Here is a 26,721-nt window from a genome sequence, read left to right as displayed (position 1 = left end):
AGAAGGCAAAGGATTGGAGTTATTTCCTATATTGAACTTCAAATAGAATAGTTGAGGAAAAACTGCCCTCTAATTTTGTTTTTTTGTCAAGAGTAATGTTAGATACGGTTTTAATATATGTATAGGCTAGTTTAGATAGTAAAATATTTTCAGTATTATTATTTATTATTTTATTATTATTTTTCATATAGTTTTTATTACGATTTATTATTCTATTATTATTTTTTCATTACTATTTATAGAATATCTAATATCATCTTACTAACCAAACGCAATCTCACAAACTTTTTCTAAAAAAAATGAAATTCATCATTAAAAAAGATATATTTTTTTATATGAATCTTAAATTTATCTATTTTTTTTCAAAAATATTACGTAAGACTTACACATCTTAAAACTGTAAATATCATTTTTTAAAAGAAAATATAATTAGATAAATTGAGTAATGTTAAATATAATTTTAAAGCTACAAAATTATAAATTGGGCACACTTATTTTAAATAATAGTTAAACCTTTTATTAAAAAATAGACTTTTTCACCCAAATTTTAAATTTATTCAATTTTATTAAAGAGGGTGTACAAATTTATATACAAATAATTTCTTATTCCAATAAAATAGGGCATTAAGAAAGGATGCTGCTTGGCTCCGACGGGAAATTTTAAACCATAACTCATTTCTTTTTCGGAAAAATCTAGTTATAAGCGATTCTGCGCACTAATATACGTACCCATTCAATATGATTGGTCAGAAAGTAAACTTTATTAAAAACAATGCTAATTTAAATTTAGAATATGAAGATAACAGTATTAATACACAGATTAATATGTAAACTTACTTGTACATAACAAAACTTTTCTTCCTCTATATGTGCACCACAATAAGAATACTCTTCTTTATTAGAATCATATACTACATAATAGAGTGAGCGGGTGGATATGAAATGCATTTTGTAACGTGTTAACGCGCGCATCCGAGGTAACGTTATTCGTCGACTTGTTCTTGTTCTTTGATCTTCATCCATGTTCTATAAGCTTAAGAACTGGAACATACTAGCTTTTTACTTGCGGATATGACTGCGAACGTAAAGGTGGAGTACGCCATTAAAATCTACCGAATTTGATGGTTTATGTCACTTTTTTTTACCAACCACTCCTGCCACCTGTTTTGAGCTCTTCCTCCTCTTTAGTGTATTATAAATAGCTCTAGAACTTGAGCAACCTTCCAACTGTATGTTCATTCATTTGTAGTAGATACCCATTTGTCATAAATTCAGGTTTGGGATTATTTTCGTTCGTTATTATTCTCCGTTTTACTTGCCGCCCAGGTGTTTGAATAATTTCCTAACGTTAATTTCTTATGGCCATGTTCTGAAGAAGATTTAATATGCATTTCCTTAATGGAGGAATCTCTATTATTATGGATTCTTTAATAGGCATAGACTTCTTAGTTGTATTTCTAGTAGTTGAAATATTAGCTTAGTTGGGATTCTTATCACTTCTAAGTAGTAAAAGTGAAATTAAGTAATTTTTTTTTTTTTTTTTGCCAAGTCTAAATATTTAGAAAAGAGAGGATAAGTCCTAAGCCTACCGCAAAACTCCCAGGTAGCTTAGCTACTAACACTGCTCAATTCAAACTATTGATGTTCTACATTTGTCTTGTTTTGAATATCAGCTAGTCGGTTCAGCTGTTGTTGTTAGACGTTATCTTGTCTTGCCTTTAGTTCATTCATGAATGGCCAGCAGCAGCAGCTTGGTGCTTCATCGTTGTTGGTCTTTGTTATCCTCTCAACATCTAGCTTGCCCACGGAGATCTCCAAGACTAATGCTAAACTTCCATCCAGTATCTGCAATTACTGCTGTTGTTACTTCTTCAACAGTCAAGGCCTCCTCCGAGAGGTGCAGTAGTGGTCGCCTTGGCTTACGGACATGCAACAGTAAGTCAAACCAGTTCTTAAGAAGATGCTCCACCAATGCATTTGTTGTTGTTAATGATGAAAAGTACGGCAATAAGCAGGTTATTAGTGTTACTCCATGCCTTTATGATTACATCCTTGCCAACACTCGAGAGCCAGAGGTATTGAAGTTATTTCCTATTTCACCCTCTAGTTTTACTCAAGAAATATTATCTTGTTTGGATATAAATATATATATATATATATATTTATATATTATATGTAACAATTTATCAATTAGTTTTTATATACTTGCCTTTTGTAATGTTTTTGGAGGTTTTATTTCAGATTCTACGGCAACTTCGAGAGGAGACTGCCTCTATGCGTGGTTGTCAGATGCAGGCATTCATTTCTGCTCCCTTCTGTTATTAATATTATTTGTGATTGCATGATGCAGAATTCTGAACACTGATTTAAATACATCCAAGAATCTTAATTATTATAGTATGCAAATCTTAATTATTATAGTATGCAGAGGCTTCTAGTTCCTCCTATTAGTCTATTTTGAATTTGGTTGGGTTTGGCTGGTGCCTGAATTTCAGTTTGTGGTTTGCATGGGAGTATTTGCTCTGAAGCCACCTTTTATTTATTTATTTACTTTTTTGATCAGTAAAGGATAGATATTATATATATGAAGGAAATAGACATAGCTCCTATACACAGGAAGTATACATAGGAACTCCTAAATACATTCTAAAAGCGATAAATTAAAGACAAGAATTCGTGAACATTGTCCCCATGTAATACAATAGTGGAAAACCAACACATTAGAGTGTGGAGAAAAAAAATTCTTCAACTCGGTCATTGTGCGTTCCTTATCTTCAAAGCAGCGCGCATTCCTTTCCGTCCAAATACACCACATAATACACAATGGAATCATCTTCCACACGGCTGTCATGATGACAGCCTTGCAACTTTGACCAACATCCCAACAAATCCACCACCCTCATAGACATAACCCAAGCAACATCAACCCTTAGAAAGATCTCATCCCACAATGCCCTTGTTACCTCACAGTGTAGTAAGAGATAGTCCACAGATTTTCCATTCTTCTTACACATGTAGCATCAATCCAACACTATACATCCTCTCTTCCTCAAATTGTCCGTGGTCAATATCTTCCTAAGAGCAGCACTCCAAACAAAAAAAGCTACTTTAGAAGGCACATGAGATCTCCAAATATTCTTCCAAGGGAACGGAGTAATATCAAGTTGTGTTGTCAAAATGCTATAATACGCCTTAACTGTACATAACTTGTGATTATTAGACCTCCACTTCAAACTATCTTGCCGTGCCAATGCAATCTCCATGGAATATAGTAAGCTAAAAAATTTTGAAACCATAGGTAATTCCCAATCATGGAAATCCCTATTAAAAAGGATATTCCACAGGTGCGCACCATGAGAGAATAAACGCACGTCAGCAACTGAAGTCTCCCTATTAACTGCAATACGGTATAAGGCTGGGAAGACCCTTTCCAATGCATGGTCTCCACACCACACGTCCTGCCAAAATCTGATATGAATGCACTCACCAACTACAAAGTGAATTTGGTTTGCAAAACATGGCCACCCCTTCCTTATATGCTTCCATCTTCTATCGGTACAGATACATAATAATAATTTCTATCAAATGCAACAGTCATAAAGCTTGAGCTGAAATGAAGGAAAGAAGCTCTTGATTAAGCGTGCAGAGACTTCTTTTTTTTTTTTTCCCAATTAAGTAACTTGTGTCAGCTACAATTCTGCACAGAAGAAGGCATCTGTGTTGAAAGTACATTAGTCTTACTAACTTGTGTCAGCTTAATTGATTCAAGATGAAGATACGTTTGTTGAAAGTACATTGGTCTTAATAACGTTCTTCTATTAGAGAACGTGATGTCCCTTTTGGTACATTAGTTTCAAATATTTTATTTTCATGGGTCCTGATCAATTATACTTCTATTACAGAATTTTTAAGCAGTTGTATGCAATTTAACTGGTGGATGATCATTATCTCAGTGAATTCAATCAATGCCTTAAACTCTTAGGATAAATTAGTTTCTCTCAGTAGAATGTTGTACGGAATGTCCAATGTTTGATTTTAATTCCTTGTGTGCATGAAATTTGACATCATACTGCTCTTAATAGGTATCTCCTGATCAGGCACAGCTTCTTGCAATGCTTGTTCAGATTCTTAAGGCAGAGCGGTGCATTGAAGTTGGTGTTTATACTGTACGTATATCTCATTTGAATTTAACTGACTCATTTCAGCAGACTACTCAATGCATTTTTTCTGATTACACAAGTATTGGTTTCTACTTATTGTTATAATCTGAGACAAGTTTCCATGAGATTAGGTCCTTTGGTTTCTAAGTTCTCTAGTCTAGTTTGTTACATATACCTATGTAAGCAAAATTTCAAAGTTCTTAATGTGAAGTAATGAAACTTACTAAAATATCTGCATTATACATTCTCAAGTATTTGAAATAGAATTACATATGCTGGCATATGCTCAACGCAAGTATTTATCAAAATTGCATCTAGTTTGGTAACACTTCACAAGTAATACCCATACATACTGGAAAAAATTGCTGACCATTTGGCTCTCACAAATAACGTGTGGTAAACATTTCTGTTGTTCCATTAAGGTTAGTGGCATAGAAGTCTTTAGAAGAAATTTATTTACCTTCTATACATTGAACAAGTACCTTTATTCTAAACAACTTACCACCAGACAGCAGTATACCTTTGCTCACTAGACCAACAAAGACCACTTTGGAGTCAATTTTCTATTTGAATCATATTTGCTGCTGATCACTATGGTTGGATATCACTTAAATGACAAAATTCACATCTTCTCATCAACTTAGGCTTCGTTTGTTTTCAAAAAACATCTCATCTCATCTCATCCCATCTCATCATTACAACTTTTCCAAATCCTCATACAAAATAAAATAAACAATTCAACTTTTTCAAATCCCAAAACAAAAATAATATTAAAAAATATATTCTAACAATATTTTATTTAACTTTTTAACTTTAATCTCAACTCATCTCATCTCATCTTTGAAAACAAATGAGCCCAAACTTTTGAGGCAACTGGTGATATAACAACTCCACACCTTAAACTTATGAAAATTAAAACCCAATAGAAAATCTCAAGCAATCTCAAAAGATATTCTAACCAAAATCACCAATCAGAGAACACAATTCAATCACAGAACAAATGAATTGTGTACATAAAGCCAATATTTATGTGGAAATTGCTTTCAACTTGAAGGGGAAACCGTGGGACGGATATGAATAAACTGCTTTTGTAAAATATATTGTAGTATCTTATCAACTCTATACCAAAAGCTTGAGATCTATGCCAACAATGGGCCCAATACAAGGAATTACCTTACTCAAAATTAATGCAATTTTCTCACCAAAATTATGAATTGAACAAAGTCGCGTGTCCATGTAAATCTGATGCTAAAGTGGAAATATCCAACCCGAACCTCATAAATTCTCTTTGATTTGCATCCGTAAGAAAATCATTGAGAAATCTCAAACTTGGCATTTCCCACCTCATGTTTTCTTCCAAGAGAAAATCACTTTTTTATTAAAAACAAAACTTGGTTACGTCAAATACTGGCAGCTCATCAAGATCGAACTAGGACTTAAAAACAATTTATTTTGTGGTATCATACATGGATAGTGCAACTCCTTGTTTTCTTTGCCTGCTTGGAATTTGACTTCTAAAATAGTTTCCTTGTACTGGCTGTTATGCCAGTCATGTATTTCCATACTAGAAAGTTATTGTGCTTTGTATTTAGTGAAAAACTCCCTTGTAGGTATAACATGGTGGGAAGTTACCAACTCAATATCCACTCAACATTACTGTGACCAACATGCTTACATTGTTTCTCTTCATTTCTTCTTTTACCCCTTTCTTTTTTCTTCAAAGTACATCCTAGTTTCAAATAGTATTTGGTAGAACCTTTCTTCTTTTCTTCTTCTTCTTCTTCTTTTTTTTTTTTTTTTTTTTTTTTTTTTTTTTTTTTTTTTTTTTTTTTTTTGGTGAACCTGGTAGAACCTTTTCATCCAGGTTAAATGAACTCCCGAAATATACTGCTACCTGGTTGGTCCAACACGCTCTTTTTTTTTTCCTTTTCATCAATATCATGGATGTCTATGTTTATTTAAGGTAATGAATATATTATAAATACCCAGAGTGAAGCTCCCTTTTTTATTTTCATGACTTCATTTTTTACCATGTAGTATAGAGGTTTATTTTTTACAAATTCAATGAAGTAGTTTCTTACCACCTTAACTCTTAATGCAATATGTGATTTATTCAGGGATATTCATCATTGGCAATTGCATTGGTCCTCCCAGAATCAGGTCATTTAGTTGCCTGCGAAAGAGATGCCAAGTCTCTTGAGATTGCAAAGAAGTACTATGAGCGTGCGGGGGTTTTGCACAAGGTAGTAGTTATCTCGTTTTTAATTTTTTTATGTGGCATATACAGTTTGTACTAATTCAAGTGTACTAAAACCACATCAATTAAACTGGAAGAGCCTATAATATTCTCAAGCAATGCAATCCTATCATTACTGTTTCTGATACTTCTAGTTCTTTTAATTTTTTCTCTATCCTCTCAAACAATTTATTTCCATTAGGTGGATGTTAGATATGGACTTGCTGCTGATGCACTAAAATCAATGATTCTGAATGGTGAAGCTTGCAGGTAAACACAGCATTCAATGTTAAAATTGTATTACATTTTTCATAAACAGCTTGTTGTCGATGTTGTGCAATTGTCACTGAGAATTGAGTCCATATATGTGTGAACATTTTATAGCCATACATTTGAAGTCCTGTTACCATATCATTTCTCACCAAAAACTTTATTTTTGGCATTTTTCGCTATTTCCGAGTGACAGAGATAACAAATTATTGTTTTTGCAACTATTCACATTTTACTCAGCTATGATTTTGCATTTGTTGATGCCGAGAAGAGGATGAATCAGGAATACTTTGAACTGCTTCTACAACTGGTAAGAGTAACTATTTTTACAATTAATCTGTAACGAAGCCTTCCGTGTAGGGAAACTTTTGAGGGTGCAGTGCACAAGACCCGGGGTTTACTCTGTAGGGGTGGGTCCGAAGGGCCCTGCCTTGGAGAGGTTTCCCGACATTAAACCAAAAAAAAAAAAAAATTCTGTAACAAATCCATTTGCCCATCCCATTTGACTTCTTTCACAAATTTTCTGATTCATTATCCTGCAAGCAGTTGGTAAGGATTTAATTGTTAGATTCCTTTTGCAGGTGAGGACTGGGGTCTCATTGTGATTGATAATGTCCTTTGGCATGGAAAAGTTGTTGACCCCATGGTGAGTCAATGATTCTTATTTTATAAATTTGCCTGTTTGGAATGAAATTGATTTTTTCAAAGTCTTCTTTTGAGTAGGTAAATGATGCCAAGACAGTTAGTATCAGGAATTTCAACAAGCGTCTACTGGAGGACAAGCGTGTAAACATTAGTATGGTAGGTCTGAACTTGCTGCCTATGTTTTGACAAGCTCTTGCAAGACTCCTTTTAGTTGCTCCATAACCTTAAAAACTTTTTTGGACTGTTTAGGTACCTATTGGAGATGGCATGACCATATGCCAAAAAAAGATGACCTCATAGCAAAAGCTGATTTTTTATTCATCGACATGGCTTATAATAATATCTTCGGTGATCGATCAAGTACGAGTAATGCTACTCATTATCTGAATTTTCATCATCTTATGATGTGGTATTAAATGATTATAAACTATTTATTATATTTCATTTGTGAACCTATCATCTAATACCACATCATGGAATAATAAAAAGATGACAAGAAAATTAATGATGAATAGATTTTTTCTTGTGAATTATAAGCTAGTTTTCCCAATTATTTAGATACTGTTTGACATTTTTTGAAAAAATGTAGACAATTTGATGCTTATACACACTTTATTTTTGTCGATCTCTTTAGCAGGTTCGATCATATTTAGTCCGTGTAATCCGTAAAGTATCTCAAGGTTTTCTGTGTTAAGAGAACTTTGATGATCATAATGATTGGAAATAATTGACTGGAAATCTCATTTATAAACTTATTGTTGTGGATGGGGGAATGTGAATTGCCTTCCTTTTTATGATTCAGAAGACACTCTTTGGATTGAGTTTTTTTCAGGTGTCCGTCCTACTGTGCTGCAATTACTTTTATGGTTTTGGCCGAGGGATTCCGAAAAGGAAGCTAAATGGGCACACAGCCATGGAGCTGCCCAAGATATGGCTCGTGACGAGCCATTGACAAATATGGATGACACGAAGTAATCTCTATCTTATTACAAAATATCATGCTGTTAAAAAATATTTATATAAAATAATAAGTAAGAAATTACTTACTAATTACTCTTATAACAATACAAAAAAGGTAGTCCTGATGAAAATAAAAATAATTATATCGGCTTAATAAGTTGGTCTCTACCTATATTCCTCGGTTGAACCCAAACAATGAGAGGATCCCCATAGATGGCTAACCATTTGGCGGATTGACGAGACGCACTGCTATCATTATTTTGGGGAGTTTGATTTAGAAACTCACTCCTTTCTTCAAATCCTCGACAAAAGAGGCGATAAAGGCATGCTTCTAAGTGAATGGAGAAAAAAGATTGAAGAAGCCTTGGTTGAGATACAAGGCGACTTTAACTCCCGACATCTTCCATAAAAATTGGGAGCAAAAGGCTTCCAATGACCAAAATTTACAGACCAAGGTGGTAGTCGGCCAGATTTTATTTAAAAAATGAAAATGAAAATGACAAGGAAAAAAACTTGTTTATAAAAACCGTGGTTCTTTTCACATTAATGCTTAGACATTGTGTATTCGAAGTCTATAAACTGAACCTATGTGTGTGATATGTGGACGGAAAGCACAAATTTGTCCAAGAACCGAAGTTTGCAATTCTTGGGGAAAAATCATAATTCATTTACTTGCAGTCACCATCACAACAGAAATAATTCTCATGGAATGAGTAAAAGGAGGAAGAATAAAAATCGAACATGTACCAAAGATTCCAAGCACCTGTAATACATGACCAATGCTAATGTTGTCCAGAACTTTCAACCCCCATTTTCTCTGCATGATACACAACCTTTTTCAGTTCCAAGAATGGGAAGTAATAAGAAAACAAAGTAAAACAAATTGACAAATCATCAATCATGAGTTTAATCAGGTTTCCGATTACAATCCACAAAATTCTTCACTTGTGAGAGCTTAAAAGTGCATAATATTATTTTCGTAGCTATTAGGTTATCCGACTTCAGTCAAAAAAAAGTAGTGCATCTAACTTATTTCCTAGTATTCTTCAAAGCACAGCTTATACAGTAAAGTGTTGAACCATATTGACGTGCCTATACTAATCAACATATTAGTTTTATGGAAGTATCTAAAGACTAAACTATGACAAAGACGGATGTTCAGCACATATAAAATAGATATTGTGGATTAAGACTTGAAGGCCATTAGGTAGACCCATAAGGCCTCATTTGGTTACACAAATGAGATGAGAAATCTGAAAATAGCAGTAAGACAATTTGTGAATAGTAGTGAAATGGTTTTAGTTAAGATGTTTTTTGGAGTTTTGGGAAAGGTGAGAGAAAAAGTTGAATAAAATTATTATAAAGTTAAAACATTGTTAGAATATAATTTTTTAATATTACTTTTGTTTTGGGATTTGAAAAAAATTTGAATTTGTTTTTTGTTTGGAAAAGTTGTAATGATTAGATGAAAAAGTTGAAATTTTGAAATTGAAAAGTGTTTGTGTTTGAATAGTATTTGGATGTTGAGATGGGATGAGATAGATTGACACCATTTATGAAACCAAACGGGACCTAAGGGTACCGTTCAACAAGCAATGTTGAAAATGGTCTATTATGTGATCCCCTTGCACGTATCCTTCGTCCAGAGAGAGTCGTAACCCTAGCCTTCGTCCTTCCGGTGCTGTCCTTCTCTCGCCATCGGCCTTTCTAAACCCTAGCCTCCATCCCCGTCTCACTCCATCGCTGTCTCTCTCTAAACCGTAGCCTCCATCATCGTCTCTTCTTCATCAGAGAGAACACCCGTGACAACTCCGTCACTCACCCACCCACTCTAGTCTGGCGAGTGACTTTGCACCGCCGGCACAGACAAGATCGCCGACCCCCAGCGTCTCGCCGAGGGTCGTCCGACATTGGTCAGCCCTTCGGCGACACGGTTTCTTTGCTTAGATCCGACTCTGGGATCTGTGTTCCATCATCGGCCATCCCTCTGGCTTTTGATTTGTGTTTCCGGCACCTCCACCACCACAGACAAGACTGGCGACTCCAATAAGGGCCTTTTGACGCCGGTACCATCTCTGGCGATCGAGTTTTTGAGCAGTTTCTCAGTTTTCGCAGCGCAAATTTGGTTTTTTCCGGGGTCTCACTCCAACGATGGGAAGTTTGTTTTGGTGACCTTTCACCGGAATCATTTAGCTTTCTTGATTGTTTCCACAGCTTTGGGATAATCATGGGCATTCTTAAAGGGGATAGTGCCCAGACAAGCCAGTGCTTGTTGGCTAGCCAATACAGTGGAAGAATGTGTTTTATCGAAGGGAAGGAAAGACTTCTTCAAGACATATAGGGATGGAATCAAAGCTCTGTTTGCTCATAGGAGGTCGAACGCTTATGGGCATTTTTTGGAAGTAACTGACTATGGTGGTAGTAGGGGGGTCATGGTCTCTTAGCAATCCCAGAAGGAGTGGAAGGAAAGGGTTGGAAGAGCTTTTCTATGGAGTTAAAACAGAATTTGGCTAAGAAGGCTCCAATCCTTGCACCACAAATGGACAAAGAGGTAGAGAAGGGGAAGGAGATTGTGAGGCAGTCTAAGATGGACACAGAGGTGGTGGTGGGTGGTGCAGGGAAGAGGGCGGCAGCGCATGGAGTTCCGAGTCATCCTTTGGTAGTTGAACAAAAACACAAAAAGGGAGGCATGGCAGGGGAACTTTCAGTGGGACTTGGTCTGAAGAGGGAAGGAGCAAGACACGAGTTACCTAAAATGGATAGCTGTCCAGGAGAAAACGAGTTGCAGAGATATCTGCATAGTCTGAAAAAGGAGGTAACAAGCGTAAAGGAGGATTTGAAATTGTTTAGAAAGGAAATTAAGTGTTGGATTTTTAAGATAATCAAAGGTTTGGGCCTGGGCTTGGACCAACGTATGCGCCCCCTAAAAATAGGAAAAAGGAAGTCTGTTGGGTGTAATAGTTTGAGGCCAGACAAAGGGAAGGCCAAACTTGGGTTGGGCCGCATAAGCCCATTTTGCCTCCCAAACCTGAAATGGAGGCCAAAGCTCCACGGGCCCGTGTTTGAGAAGGGCTCCACTTCTGGACCAGTTTCACGGTCCAACAGAAGTCTTGGGCCTATGGACCCACTTCTATTACACCGGCCAGAGGAGACCCTTATCTCGGCACCGGTAACCTCCGTTGTCAATCCCGAAGACCCCCAAGCCAGCATTCCTTCGTCGGTGACAACAGTAACAGAAATGCATGCAAGTTTCTACGGAACACTTGAGTGAGGTTACTAACTTGTCCCCAGTCATAATGGCGGAGAAGGTGACAGGTTGGGTATCTGAGAAGTCCACGACAGGAGCAAAATCTATGGAAGGCTTAGAGCACGGTGGGAAGACAGAGATTACAACGATGGGACCCTTGGCTCTAGTTCCATCACGTGATCATGGTGTAACACTGACGTTAGGGTTAGTCGAAGTTGCACCATACAAGGTCACCAGAGGTGAAGGGATTGGCTGCCAACCCAGAATCTCTAATGGAGAGTACCAATGGAGTTGTTGAGGAGGCACAAGATTTGAACAAGGGTTTATCGTTGGTGTCGTTTGGAACTATGTCGGGCGCTATGTCGGGGGAAGACGTTGTCCCTTTGGTATCTCTTCCTCCATTAAACAATATAGATGGATCATCTTCAGATTGGGTTTTGCATAAGGTTAATGAGATTCAGCATATTGTGGGAATCTCACATGGAGGATGTGAAAACCAGTTTAATGCTCTAATCACTGCAATTGAGACGAGCCACTCGCGTGATACCAAATCAAGCTTTAAGAAAAGCAGAGAGTTGAAGCGTCTTTTTTGTGCAATCAACTATGACGTTAAGAGCGGTAGCTCAAGTCGAAGGCATAGAGGTTAGAACGTCTTTCGCACAGAGGGTATTTCGAGTGGAGGTTGGGCTATGGGCAACATTGGGTTGGAGTTGGGGAGGTATGATTTATTCTAACTTAGGCTTGTTGTATTTTGGGTAGTTTTTCGCGGGCTTTTTGGGGCAGTAAGAGCTCTCTAGTATGGGTTAGGGATTTTCTTGTATACATTTAGTGTACTTGGTTACTCTTATTGATATTATATAATACTTTTACTTGTCACAAAATAAATATGATCCCCTTGCAATTAACATATAACTTTAGAATTTAACACATCTATTAGCTTTACTCGTAAAATAATACTGCCCTTGCAATGGACAAGATATAGAAGGAATTTGAGAAATTCTAATGGTACCCATTGATGTAGACTACACCTAACGTAGTATACTAATCACTGAATATATTACAAGAATGAAGATAAGTACTGAAAGAGTAAAAACTCATTGATGATGAAAACAAAAGGACATTAGCATGCCATTCAGGGAGAATTGTGAGTACCGTGTAACACGCCCATAGATAGCATTCGATCTATATTATCAAAACGATGTTGTATGGATTTTAAAACTGAATTCAGTGATGAAACTCTCTTTCTAACACCTGAAATCTTGGCAGCATGCTGCATGATGAATGGTAATGGTGCATCTTCTAACAGTTGATCAAGTTCTGTCAAAGCATGTGGTACTTATGTCAATATAATACTTCAAAACATATAATTTCTATTTACACAAGGAAAAGGCACAGCATAGAATCTGAGTGTAACTAAATTATCTCACATACATCCATAACAAGGAACTACAGAATTTACAAGTCTATAAGCCATGTACCAGCAAAGTATCATGGTCCTCTATTGACTAATTAAGACCATTGTCCATATTTATGGTTTCTAAGGTATCCTGTCAAAAGGTTCTGTGAAAGCTATCCTTCAAAATCATTTTTGGGCTTGCTGCTCTGACAACCGATTGTCAGTCTCAGTTATAAGGCAATATGTAAGATAATACAATTCTGGATGAAAGGTTTACTGCAAAAAACTGAAGCAATTTAGGAAGATAATGGAAACCAGGTCAATTTCCGGGTGGGGCCCCTTCGGGCCTTGCATAACTGAGCTAATTTAAACCAAATCTCATATCGCGGGAAGAAGAAATTGCATAAATAGGTGGGATCAGGTGCAATCATAGAATGAGGTGATTCTATATAATTTTCTTAAATCATTGACAGCCAACATTAGGGATTCTATATATATATATATATATATATATATATATATATATATATATATTAATCCGGAACAAATCAAAATTTTACATCATATAATAAATGCAAGCAAAGGCTCATTAAGTAGACAAGCATTTTCTATCAAACAATTATCCAGTTATTATTTTCCAGGGATAATTACAGTTTTCGTCCACGAATTATTACTCTCTTGTCGTTTATCCCCGAAACTTTAACTCAATGCAACTCAAACCCTCATCTGAAGTTATAGTGTTAGTTACTCCTATCTGTAAAAGGCTACAGTTAACATTCTTTGAAGATTGTGAGCAATGGAAGAACTTAGAATTTATTTCTTTGATACTCTATCTTTGTGCAGCCACTATAGATATGGGCAAAGTTTTCATGACTTTCTTTTATATCTTTTTCTATTTCAATTAGGTGTTTGTCCTGTATGTACAGGGTAATTGGGCCATGTCTTTTTCTATTTGAAATATGGCTATTTCTTGTTATAGATTTAAACAAAAGTACAATCCCTACAGAGCCATGCGGAGTGAAAAAAAAAATCCACATTGGCAGCCCCAATGAGAATTAAGGCCTAGTCGAGTTAACAAGTAAACTAAGCTGGAATATACTTAAACTACTAATAAAACGACCAAAACATTATTGATAACTCAGGGACCATTGTACAGTCAGCCCAGAAAATCTAAAAATACAGAAATATTGTAGCTTACAAAATGTCTAGAACAAATGAAGAACATTAAACAAATACCAACGGCATTCAAACTTTAAGATAAATAAGACTTTATGACTCCATTAAGAGATTTGAAAAATCACAAGCAAGTCAATCAACTCTGGACCGTATTTCCAGGTTTCTTATGTCTTGAAATATACCATTCCTTGATCTGTTGTAATTTATATCACGTGTTCTTTACAATTATCAGTACCCAGTGCCTCTACAACTACCACATCCTCCCTTGCCCACCCACACCCCCACCTTCATCCCATACAATGTAAGATATGCAACCAAAAGTTTACCAACTCTATCCAACTCCAAATCAAATTTCAGATTTTGATGATGATGGTTATTGAAGACCTGCCCAAACATGTAGCCAGAAATACATCTTTGTCCTCATTTATATCAAACAAAGTAAGAAATGCTAATTACAGAGTACTCTCCATGCCAAATATCATGCTAGAACTGAGCCCCCAGGCCCAGAATCTCCCATCTTATGCCATACAAAATGGTTCCAAATGCCCACTAGTAAGAACTCACTAGCCTATCAGGCCATTCAAGTACCCCATCTGCACACCTCTTCCTTATCTCAAGCTTAGAGAGAGTGCATCCTTTTCTAGAACATAAGTCAAAAGCCATCACTGTGGAAGCGCTCGATGCTTCTAACCTCCAAACACCGAAGGTCCCCCAGGATATCATAAAGGGACGAAATATGTGAAAGTCTAGAATGCGCCAATGCACCGATACTTACAAATACCCATGAATATGCACGCACTTTGAATGATACAGTTTGGCTCTGATTTACAAGTTAGAAATCCAGTAATGATGAGTAAGGGAAGTTGTACTAGTTGAAGGATTTTGGTGCCGCTTATTCATATCATACTGCAATTCACTTCTACAAGTACACTTGCACACACAAAAAATAAAATACAAAATAAAAAAGTAAAATGCGAGAGTGATCCAGGTGCAAATTAAACCTCGAGTAAGTCGATGGAGGGCGGAGGAGAGCTGGTCCTGGCTTCTGAGAGCGTCCTCAGCTCTGGAATCGAAGTCCCTAATTACAGTGGCGAGCGTCGAAGACAGCCCTCTGGACACAGCATCAGAAGAGCTCTTAACAACATCGGATTCAGATTGTGGATTCGGGAAAACATGAGTCTGATTTTGAAAAGAAACACTGCCATCATCCTCAATGATATCGCAATTGCTGTCGTCCGCGGTTTCCATTAATTTGGCTCAGCAGAGATCTTCCAATTATCGGTTCTTTGGCTGCTGGGGATTTGTTCGTCCTCCCAATCAAATCCAACATTTACATCTATGTCATCACCCAAATACTCCTCGGACTGCCGAGAAAAGAGTAATCGTTATTCATCTCAATTCTCATAATCCCGATATTAGATAATCGAAGATAATTTATTATATTTCGTTTATAAATCCATCATTCATAAAATGGTAAAAAAATTATAAATAAAAAATATATTTTTTTTGAAAAAAAATGTAAATAAATGAAAAGTAGAGGACTAACTTTTCAAATAACTCTTACATTTCATAATTTTAAAAAAAAAATACTTTAGCTATTGTACAAAAATAAATAATGTCATAATATAATATGTTAGATTGTAAAATTATTTTTATTATAAAATAGATCTAACGTCTCCCGCCAAAGTAGAGCTTTATGCTCACATTTAATACGATCGAGTACATCTCCCTTAAAAAACATAGCTTCACGCTCACACTTAATGCAATTGAGTACATCTCCAGCCAAAGTAGAACTCTATAGTCACATCAAATGCAGTTGAGTGTATCTCCCGCCTATCTCCTCAAGTTGTGCTCTTCACCGCTTAGCACAAAATAAACAGAAAATCAGGAACTGAATTAGAAACCAGAGATCAATTTTCAAAATTTATTCTGCAGATTATTGACTTGAAGATTCGCAATGCCTTCTTGTTCAGTAAATCATCCTTAAGAATCACAGGCGTCTGTAGGGGTCAAATCAGCAGCCTATAATTTATACTCAAGATAAAGCCGAAGACCAAGCTAAGAGATAAAACCAAGAAGAGATATGACAAGCTAATTCAAACTCCTAAGAGGAAAGACACATAAACTCATAAGAGGAAAATAACTCAAATTTCTAACAGGAAAAAGCTTCACAAAGCAAGTTGGACTTCTATATATATGAGGAGATCCTCCACAAAACGAACGGACTCTCAACAAGCTCTCTACACACAAGATCTCTCCACAGAAGCTCCCTACGCCAAACTCCACTATAACACCAAAACATATTTCCTAAATTCCCTTATTATATTATGAGATATGTGAGACCATAAGGGATTGTAAAAGCACCCATTATAATAGGTTTCACCCCCAAACAACCCGTGGACATAGGCATTAGGCTGAATCATCTAAATCTCTATGTCTCTCTTTATTTGTACTTGCTATTTATGTTATGGATGAATGCGAAGAACACCATATCGAAAACCAAATCATCATCGTGGGTCGGAGATAATTCTGTCCTCTCGATTTGTTGTGTAAATTAAGGCATTAACAGAAATCATGCTAATTTGTGAGTTTATTTACTTTTATAGAATCTCTTTACAACTGTAGTAGCTTTTTTTTTTTTTTTTTTTTTTTTATCTATCATCGACATATTAAAATTATAATTAAACAAGAAAAATGATGCACATATAATTTTTTTCACAATCTTTTATATGTTGTTAAATGACGAACAATTTTATAAAATAACTTATAAAAGTAATATAATTTTACATAAGTACTATCAATTTCAAACATGATTGTATAAAAGATTGTAAAAATGATTATATGTGTGGCATTGATCAATTAACAATATAAAATGTAAATCAAAACAAACCGACAGTTTAAAAGTTGTTCCTTGGCCTTGATACACGTACAATTAATTTAATCGGTTGTTCCTTGGCCTTGATAGAGGTAAGGAAGAAAGTTTGTTTTATATTCCAATATATAGATTATGAAGTTGGAGTTTTAAGGTTGCAACTGTGAATGGGGAACTATAGTGGCCTTGTCTAGCTTCTTCTTTCATCTCATCGCTTATTGCCAACGTTTGGGGCTCACATGGCGGCGATGGTGGGAATGGGCATATCTTAGAGATTTGTGGTTAGATGTGGTGTGCGTGAAGTTTACATGTACCACCGGGGAGTCAATGATGTGGTGTGCATGTAAGCCTGCAGTTACGAGAGAGATTCTGTTTAGCAACATAATTGTTCAGATATTTTTAAGTTGTATTTGGATGTTAAATTGAATTTTAAATAATAGTGAGTTAAGTAGTGAAATGAGTTATGTAGAGTTCATTTAAATTGAGTAAATAGTATGTTTCGATGTTAAAATGAGTTTAATACTTTTATGAGCAATTGAAAAAAGTTGTGAGTCTCACGTATAAAGATGTTTTAAGTTAAAAAAAATTATGGATCCCACGTGTAAGAAGGTTTTGAGTTGGGATGAGTTTAATAATTTAAAAGTTGAATGTTTGAATGTTAGATTCAAGTTAAAATTAGATTGAACTTAAATGAGTTTGAAAATCAAACGCAACCTAAGACTCTATAGACAAGTTTATTGTATAGTCAGTGAAGGGTCTTCTCAATGAACAGAAATGGGAAAACTTAAAATTGAGGCTGAGATAGTTTTGTGTTTCACAAAATTTGGCCAATCCAGAAGTACCTGAAGTTTTCAAACTCAAAGCTCAGGCTATGGCAATTTCGACTGGTTCGAATTTAGAGATGAGATGAGAGGGTTTTAGATGAAGATAAAAGTTAAAAAAAATATTATTAGAATATTATTTTTTAATATTATTATTATTTTAAGATTTGAAAAAATTGAATTATTTATTATATTTTGTTTAAAAATTTATAAAAATTATAATAATAAGATGAAATAAGATAAAATAAAATAAAATATTTTTCGAATCCAAACGGCTTGAGTTGAAACACAGATTAGGTGAAACCGTCTCGTACGGTGAGACCATCTCAAGCATCCAAACGAATTGAAAAGTTGGGGTGAATGTGTTCATTTTTCACCTGAAAGTTACATGGAATAAGCACATTGCAACCTAAATTTCAAATCAGAAAGTCAAGTACTTAAATCGATAGCTCAGATATCACTCTGCAAAAGAAATGATAATCCAGGACCCTTTTATTGTCTAATTCGGAAAAAGCTATTAAGCTGCATTTGCTTCTCCTATGCTGGGGTTTGAAATCTAAACTTTCCTAGCCTATGCATGGATGGTTTAGAAAAACTGCTGCATGCATGGAAAACATATCATAAACAGAAACATTATTGTGATCTGGTTTTACAAGATTCTCGGATGGAGGTGCCATATGGGGACTTGTTTGGAGATGGGGAAGAGATTGCCCCGAGCTTGCAAAGTGTTCTGCACTACTGTTTTTATCTGTGATGCCAGCTAAATGACATTGAGACGAAAGCGTCAGCTTTCTCTGCAGTATTGTCTTTTGTCACACAGCTGCCAAACTAGAAGAGCATGTGCCCACCATTCTAAATCCATTTCATTGACAGCTTGTGGAAAGTGAAGAAGGTCATCTGAGTTGAGATCAAAGAGTTGGATTAGGGTGCAAGATTTCGGATGGATCCATGGTTGGCTTCCAAGCAAGATTTAAGATGTCCACCGGCCACTGTGATTTCTCATCAGAACAACCTATAAAACTGGAAACTAGAAAGATGCCTACTTGTTTCAATATGTGAGTTGCAAAGGTGAATTGCCATGAATTCTTCCCTAGTTGTGGGGAATATGTGCCTTTTTTTTATCTATAATACCACCTTCCATTCCCCGGGGACCAAGTGCACTTGTGACGGCGGTCATTAGGAAGCAGTAGATTAGTGATTCTGGAAATGTTTATGGTTCTGGTTTTCGCTAGCCATTCGACCTTTTGTCTACGTTCACATTAAGTTGCTCAAATTCCCGCAAACAATGTCAAAATGATGAAGCATATAAGTAAATGTGGTAACCCAATGGTACGGTGTTTCATGCTTTAAAGGGAAGCCCTGCATCGTATTCGTTACTAGGAAGAAAAAGGGAACGCAACATGGCAGTGACCGTGGTCACTCAATGGTCTCCTCCCTCCCTCCCTCCCTCCCTCACTCACTCAACCAGCTTCCCAGTGTATGATCCTGTTACCATCTGACACTCTACAAATCACAGTGAACTTTTAAAGCTTGCGAGTATAGAAAAAGCTCAAGAGCACAAAGCAATATATAAATCTTTATTTTCTCTTCTTTAAATTTAAACTTTTTTTTTGTAACAGCAATTAAATATATGAAATAACAGATAGGAAGGTTAAGCAGTTACAACTACAAAGGAGCTCCAAAGATTATGCTGACCCACCAATACCATATCAGCTGTTAGACTAAAATTATTGTGTTGAATGAGTAAAAGTACTCACAAACAAAGTGCCTTGAAGCAAATTAAAACCTCGTTACAGCAAAGCTGAGATCCTAGGCATGAACTCAATTACTTCTAAACATTTGAAATACAATATCAATCTTTCAAAAGTGGCTTTGTTTCATTGTGCAATCTACAGCTCCCAAAACCAAACAATAGAATCTTTATCCTACACGACCCATGGTCCTGTTTGCTTCATTCTATACTCCCGGTATCCTCATGTTATCTATATCAGCAAACCCTCGAGGTCATACTGCATAACAAGTCTTTCCACTGTACTCTGACTCACCACCTGTCTAAGTTGCAGCTCTTTCAAAACGTCAGCTGCCAGCTCTGTTTCTTTTTCATGGGCGATCCCTTCCACAAGAATGGTATAAGTTGTTTCATTGGGAATATACCCTTTCCCAATCATAATCTCAAAAATCTCCAAAGACAAATCTGTTCTTTTAGATTTGCAAAACCCAAGTATAAGTGCATTGAAATTGTCAGTATCAGGTCTACAGTTATTTTCTTCCATTATCCAGAATATCTCCATGGCCTGATCTAGCATTCTCTCTGTACACAATCCTCTGATTAAAGAGGAATAGGTATAAGAATCTGGCTTAAATCCAAGCTTTGTCATCTCATATAAAATCTGAAATGCTGGATAAGTGTTCCCTTTCCTACACAAGCTTGTAATCACACTTCTGTAGTAGTCATGCATGGAGGCATCATGCTTATTACCCAAGCTTTGAATTATAGAGAATGCCTCTTGCACCATCCCCACACCACAGAGCAGAGCAATCGCATTGTAGGTTCCTTCATTAGGATTACAGTGATGATGCATCATTTGGTCTAAATGCTTAACCACAAGATCTACCTTCCCCTCTGTGCAGAGACGAGCAATTATCGGGGTGTAAGTAGCTGCTGTAGGCCTGAACGGTCCCTTCATCATCTCATCCAAAACCTCAAGAGCATGTTTAATTCTGCCATGCAGAGCAAGCGAACCAATCAATATGTTATAAGTCACAATTGATGGCGAGCGCTCCTCGCCAACCATCCCAGCCAGAAGCTCATTTGCTTCTTCCCACCGCCCCTCATGGCACAAACTCCTCAACAAAATGTTATAACTCACAACATTTGGGTTGAACCCCTTTAAAGGGAAATCCCTGAAGTAACGGATCGCCTCTTCAATCCTTCCTTCCCTGCACAACCCAGTTAACAATATGTTGTAACAAACCAAATTAGGCTTCCCACCCTTCGCAATTACATCATCCAATAGTTTCATGGCTTCATTCACTCCTTTTTCCTTATAAGCAGCCTCAAGCAAGAAGGAGTATGTGAATGCATTTGGGATCAGCCCCTTCTGCATCAATCGATCCAAAAGCAGCAAGCTCTGGTTCAAGTTTCCATGCATACAAAGTCCTCTAACAAGCGAATTGTAGGTAACAGTATTGGTTGGGAAGCCATGCTCCTCCATTTTTTCAACCAATTGCATTGCATACCCAACATTCCCTCTTTTACACAAATAGTTGATCAAGTACGTGAATGAAGCTGCATCAGGTATAATGCCAGAACCAATCACCATCTCCATTACTCCAACCGCTTTCCTCATCTTATTTGCTTTGCACAGATCATACAAGAGCTGAGTTGCTTGAGCTATATCAGGCTTTTGGCCCTTCCTTACCATATACTCTAAATGAAGAAACGCGTCATTGAGTCTAAGTTCCCTACTTCTTGAGTCGCTCTTCCCATACCTCCAGTTGGGGAGAGTGAAAACAGTATCTTTTGGAGAAATGGTGATCTGGGTGGATGCCAAAACTTTAGAAAATCCCTTGTTTAGTGAAAAAGTATGGAGATTTGGGATGTGTGAGAAGAACCCATAATTACCCCTTCTGATACCTTCTGGTGATGGGTTACCAACTGGGGACACTGAATTCAGTACGGTTGCCATGGGTAAAGAATCAAACGTAGTTTACACAGTAGAGATTTTTAACTGGTCCTATTATATATACAACACTCAATATGTTCACTTCAGTATGAACAAATTAAAAAGCATATAGAAAGAGAAAGAACTATATGAGGTCAATAATCCAAGGTCCAGAGACTGCTTTCCAGAAAACAAAATAAAGGTTCAGAGAGAACAGAAGAGGAAGAGATAGAAGATAAAAAATGGATCAACATACGCTGGATTTCACTCGACGATGTTTCTCTATAAATCTCGATTCTTCTGAAAAAAGAGAGAGAGAGACAGAGAGAGAGAGCAAGTACTTGAGCACAACAGTGCTCTATTTTTCGTGCAATGGATTTTTGCGTCTCACATTACTCCGGTTCCATCCACACCTCCGTCTCTCGTTATCCAAGCGTTGGGGATTGGTGTTCGCCACGCGCCCTCACACGCTTCCAGAACACCGCTCTCAATTGCTTTGTTTGTTTGTTCTTTTTTAAATAATAATTTTAGATAAATACTTTAGTTTATACTGTTTTAAATAATATTTTTTAAGAAATACTATAACCTTACAAATTGATACAATTTAATATAATATATCAGATTATAAAATTATTTTATTATAAAATAAATCTAACGAATTTTATAAAGTCTCATCAGTTTATAAACTTACTTTAAATAATTTATTTGTATTTATAGCAATTCTTATATTTTTAATAGTAAAAATAGAACTTAGAACATGAACTTGAATAAAAAATATATATATTTTATATATTTTTTACTTTTAGAGAGAAAAAAATTCTAGAAAGCTGTTAGAACTTTTTAAAACCAATCCAAACAATCCAGTACATTTACTAGCTAAATAAAATATCACAGCTTTTTCAAAAAAAAAAAAAACAAATATTACAGCTTCAATAATCATATCTTAATTTCCAACTATCACCATTCTCACCTCATATTTCACTCCTCCCTTTTTTCACGTTCGATCTTAATTTTTTAAGTTGGTTGTATGTTTCAAATGAAAATTAAATAAAGTTCTAATCCCAAATGACTTGAGCTTTTAGAAAAAAATTATTTGGAACTCAAAAGAAATATTCTGATCTACAAAAAGATCTTATAGAAACAAACTTATAAACTTTCCAGACGTGGAATTGTTGAGCCCAAGATTTCAAGGATCATATAATTATATATCTACATATAGATTTTAATGATAACAAATAAGTTCAAGCATAAATAAATCTCAAGCTTAAGTTGTACACATAATAGAGTCAAGCACATCAACATATCAAGCATGATTAAGAGAGGAAACAAGCTTACAAATAAAGTTTTTAGAGTAAATTTTGTACATCTCTTCAAAAATCTAAATAGGATTAAGGCTAAAAAATAATATTTTTCCATAAAGCATCAAGTTGCATATTCCACATGTGTATGATATATTTGAAAATTAAAAGTTTGAAACTTGAATTTTTGAAAGATGATTGATTGTTATCTTTCACATATGCACAATATGAATAAAATTTTGATTTTTGAAAAGGGAAATGCTTCTAGACATCCCTGTTGTTTATAGGAGAAAAACAGCACTCCAATAAGCACAAGACAAGTAAGAAAGTGGTGAATGAGGACAATACACAACAATACAAGTGATTAAAATCGAATCGCTTTACTCCAGGTTCTCTCTTTCTTGAAATCCTTCCCCCACCGGAATTTCCCATGCAAATTGTAGTAGCTTTTGTGGATGCACTTCTCCATTTTAGCATACAGAAAATTGAAACTGGATTCTGCATATTCCATCCTTGCATGCAAACGTTGTATTCCCCTAGATACGAGAGACTTGCTTTTGAAGATTTAACTATTTATATGTTTCCTTATGCAAGCCCAAAAATGTTTGCTCGTGTTTACTTGTAAGCAAGCAAGCCGGTCGTCACATGATTACTAAAAATAGTCTTGCTAATGGCCTAATTGTTTTATCATTTCTCCCTAGAAAGGCTCATTGAAAAAAACAAGTAATTTCAGAGATTTAAAGCTTTCTACAATACTATTTCCACAAAGTACAAGAATTACAGGGCATGAATCCTTGGGGAAATCCCCTACTCTTTTCTTGTCACGGCCTCTACTGAGATCTTGCCATTGCCACCACCAAACGGAGACCCACAATTGTTGTCACCCTTTCGAGATCTTGCTGTCACCATCTTCGAGATCTTGTCGTCGCCCATTACACTTCTAGTCGCCCACCACGATTGTCGTCACCCACTACGTGCTCATCATGCTCTCTACCATCGGGGATGAATGGGGTGGAGATGAGTTTGGGTTAGGATGGAGTGGGATGGAGATGGGTTTGGGTTGGAATACGAAGACAAGGAAACACATGTTTGTTGGTTTGTTATGTTCTAGTGTAGGCAAATCCAGGGTAATTAAAATAAAATGCTTATGTTTCAAACTGCTATTGGAGGGCTTGTTATTGAGGAAGATCAACCGGACCGGTCCCCAGATTTTCTCTTTTGAAAATTTGAAAGATGATTGATTGTCATTTCTCACATATGCATGACAAGTTTGAAAAGTGATTAATGTTATTTTTGACATATAAAAAAGGTAGTTGATTTTGTTTGAAAATTTTTAGAAGTGATTGATACTTTTTTTGACATATACAAAAAATAGAAGATTTGGTTTGAAAATTTTAAAAAATGAATAATATTGTCTTTGACAATTGCAAACATGAGAAACTTTTATATAAGTCTTTGAAAAATGAATGGTGCTCCTTTTTGACATTTGAATATTTTGAAATTTGAAAAGGAAGTCTCATATGTTTATAAATACCTCACTTGAGATCTTCAAAATAATAACACTACACATCAATTATAAGTTTTACAACATTTATTCATCAAAAGTTTTCAATCTCTCTTCTCTAAGCATTGAGCCTTAATACTTGTTCGTTTTGAGAGAGATATAGTTTGCGTTGTATTATTTCATTTTGCTCATTAAGGAGTGTTTTCTTATGGCTTACCCATTATCAGCTCTTGTATCAATAAAATGGTGTGTATAATTGTTAAGGATCCTACAGTAGCAGGACTCTCATCCAAAATATAGTAATCAAATTCAAATAGATGAGATGCTACGCAACAAAATTTTGTATTTTAAATATAGTCTTAGTCATATCCTTTGAGATGTAATTGGTTTTTACATTCATATCCTCTGTAACAATTCTATTTCTGTTGTCGATATAATGTGATGCAAACACCTGATAGAGTTAAGGGTGATTATCCAATACAAATTTATTTCTATATTCCAAGTTGGTTTTAAAATATAAAATTCTTTTGAGTAGCATCTCATCTATTTGAATTTTTTTGCTAATGGATTGTGTTTGTTTGGATGAGAGTCCTGCTACCGTAGGATCCTTAACAATAACCATTGTGCATGTAGTAGGAGTTCTATAAAAGGAATAGTTGAATCACTACGTGTAAAGTGATTGTAAATATAGAAGGTGTTCTACATAGATTCTTTGAAGCGGTACTGCTCAAATGTGTAATTAGTTTTTATCTCCACCTGAAAGAGGTTAAATAGTGAATTTGGGAATTCTCAAGGGGTGCCTTGAGGCGAGGACGTAGGCAGTGGGGCTGAACCTCGTTAAAATACTGAATTTGCTTCTCCTTACCCTTACTCTTTAGATTTACTGTTGTTTCGTATTTTATTTACATTTTATATTGTGTATTTGGTTTATAATCGTTAATTTTTTTAAAAACAACCAAATTCACCCCTTCTTGTGTTAGTCATTTGGGTAACAATTGGTATCAGAGCAAGATGCTCTTTTGTCAAATTAACTATCTTTTGAGTTAAAGATCTTATCGCTAACATTTCATCTACTTTCGGTGAAGGTTAATCCAGTGGTCGACCTCTACTATTTTGTGGAGACAATTGTACATTCTGGAAAGGTAGAATGAAAATATTCCTTCAGGCTCAAGGTCGAGAAATTTGAAAATGTGTTGTAAACGAACCTTATATCCCAATAAAAGTTGTTGATGGAGCAAAGGTTAAAAAAGAAGAAAAGTTGGATCGTGAAGACGAGAGATCTCTAACATTGAATTCAACGACTATAAGTTTCTTATATTGTGCTCTCAATAAAAATGAGTTCAATAGAATAATAACTTGTAAGTTGGCAAAAGAAATTTGGGATAAACTGGAAGTAACTTGTGAAGAAACTTCACAAGTCAATGAATCAAAATTTTTTATTCTTTCTCCTGAATATGAAATGTTTAAAATGAATGATGATAAATATATTTCTACTATGTACACTAGTTTTACTAACATTATAAACAACTTGACAACTCTCGGAAAGGTTTATTCCAACTTGGTGATAGTAAGAAAAATTCTCAATTCTCTGCCAAAATGCTGGGAATCAAAAGTGATGGTGATTCTTGAAACTAGAGACCTTATGAAACTCGAGGTAAATAAACTCATCGGGTCACTTATTACCCATGAGTACACATTGAAAATAGGAAAAGTAGAAGAACAGCTAAAGAAGAGCTTGACAAGGCCTCGTTTGCATTTAAAACCCACATCAACTCATCTCAACTCATCTCATCTCATCATTACAATTTTCTCAAATTCCCACACAAAATATAATAAACAATTCAACCTTTTCAAATCCCAAAACAACTTTATCAAATTTCCACACAAAATTTAATAAATAATTCAACTTTTATTCTACTATTCACAAACCATCTCAACTCATCTCTGAATCCAAACCACTCCTTAAAGTTATTCCTCATGAAAGTGAAAGTGATGAAGATGAGAAAACTAAAGACAAATATGAAGAAATTGTAATGTTAATAAGGAGATTTAAGAGATTCTTAAAGAGAAATAAAGCTCATTCAAGGAAATCTTTCAAAAAGTTTTCCAAGAAAGATACAAGTAAAAATTACTCTTTAACTTGTTACAAATGCAATAAGCCAGGACATATCAAGGCGAATTGTCCTCTACTAAAGAAAGATCGAAAAAAAGGCAAGAAAACAATGAAAGCTACATGGAATGATGATTCTAGTAGCTCGAACAGCAAAGCAAGCAATGAAGAATTGACCAATCTTTGTCTTATGGCTAAAGATGACCTTGAGGTAACAAATATTGTCAAGATTTTTTACCTTATAAAACCCTATTCCCAACTTGTGGCCTTCACTCTTAACCAACAACAATAAACTATCACACTAAGAATTTTTAGCAACAATAGTCACAATACCAAGCCGTTCTCTATCAAACATATCTCT

At 35.5% G+C, this 26,721-nt stretch overlaps 3 protein-coding genes across 6 annotated transcripts; 1 reads left to right on the top strand and 2 right to left on the bottom strand.

The window, feature by feature from the left end:
* Positions 1–886: 886 nt before the first annotated feature.
* Positions 887–7,765, top strand: LOC121237788 (O-methyltransferase MdmC-like). Of its 3 annotated transcripts, none has more exons than XR_005934975.1 (10): positions 887–977; positions 1,674–2,075; positions 2,242–2,295; positions 4,083–4,166; positions 6,278–6,403; positions 6,599–6,666; positions 6,907–6,976; positions 7,248–7,312; positions 7,390–7,467; positions 7,561–7,765. XR_005934975.1 is itself a non-coding variant. In XM_041134665.1 (10 exons), exons 2-10 carry the CDS (start codon positions 1,734–1,736, stop codon positions 7,609–7,611), a joined length of 939 nt encoding a protein of 312 aa, XP_040990599.1. In that variant the 5' UTR covers positions 887–977; positions 1,674–1,733; the 3' UTR covers positions 7,612–7,765. The 3 variants fall into 3 exon arrangements, 1 of the variants encoding a protein (XP_040990599.1); XM_041134665.1 differs by having other exon boundaries at positions 6,907–6,982; positions 7,253–7,312; XR_005934974.1 differs by lacking the exon at positions 887–977 and adding an exon at positions 1,033–1,272 and having other exon boundaries at positions 1,670–2,075.
* A 1,003-nt stretch (positions 7,766–8,768) lies between these two features.
* On the bottom strand, positions 8,769–15,492 carry LOC121237789. Of its 2 annotated transcripts, none has more exons than XM_041134666.1 (3): positions 15,092–15,492; positions 12,671–12,835; positions 8,769–9,088 (listed from the first exon to the last, which is right to left on the bottom strand). In XM_041134666.1, the coding sequence occupies exons 1-3, from the start codon at positions 15,336–15,338 to the stop codon at positions 9,054–9,056; spliced, it is 447 nt and encodes a 148-aa protein (XP_040990600.1). In that variant the 5' UTR covers positions 15,339–15,492; the 3' UTR covers positions 8,769–9,053. The 2 variants fall into 2 exon arrangements, with proteins under 2 accessions (XP_040990600.1, XP_040990602.1); XM_041134668.1 differs by having other exon boundaries at positions 12,770–12,835.
* A 3,855-nt stretch (positions 15,493–19,347) lies between these two features.
* Positions 19,348–21,855, bottom strand: LOC121237314 (pentatricopeptide repeat-containing protein At1g79080, chloroplastic). The gene has a single exon (XM_041134004.1). It carries the CDS (start codon positions 21,470–21,472, stop codon positions 19,766–19,768), a length of 1,707 nt encoding a protein of 568 aa, XP_040989938.1. The 5' UTR covers positions 21,473–21,855; the 3' UTR covers positions 19,348–19,765.
* Positions 21,856–26,721: the final 4,866 nt, after the last annotated feature.

Source organism: Juglans microcarpa x Juglans regia, chromosome 6S, assembly GCF_004785595.1.
Source record: "Juglans microcarpa x Juglans regia isolate MS1-56 chromosome 6S, Jm3101_v1.0, whole genome shotgun sequence".
NCBI classification, from domain to species: domain Eukaryota; kingdom Viridiplantae; phylum Streptophyta; class Magnoliopsida; order Fagales; family Juglandaceae; genus Juglans; species Juglans microcarpa x Juglans regia.
Note: the sequence above shows the minus strand (reverse complement) of the source record. Positions and strands in the feature narration are given on the sequence as shown.

Coding starts and splice junctions, on each gene's coding strand:
- LOC121237788 (XM_041134665.1), top strand. CDS start 1,734: ATGGCCAGCAGCAGCAGCTTGGTGCTTCATCGTTGTTGGTCTTTGTTA. Junction 2,076..2,241: donor CCAACACTCGAGAGCCAGAG/GTATTGAAGTTA, acceptor GTTTTATTTCAG/ATTCTACGGCAACTTCGAGA. Junction 7,468..7,560: donor AGCGTGTAAACATTAGTATG/GTAGGTCTGAAC, acceptor TGGACTGTTTAG/GTACCTATTGGAGATGGCAT.
- LOC121237789 (XM_041134666.1), bottom strand. CDS start 15,338: ATGGAAACCGCGGACGACAGCAATTGCGATATCATTGAGGATGATGGC. Junction 12,836..15,091: donor CCTCCATCGACTTACTCGAG/GTTTAATTTGCA, acceptor ATGCTTTGACAG/AACTTGATCAACTGTTAGAA. Junction 9,089..12,670: donor ATCTATGGGCGTGTTACACG/GTACTCACAATT, acceptor TGTATCATGCAG/AGAAAATGGGGGTTGAAAGT.
- LOC121237314 (XM_041134004.1), bottom strand. CDS start 21,472: ATGGCAACCGTACTGAATTCAGTGTCCCCAGTTGGTAACCCATCACCA.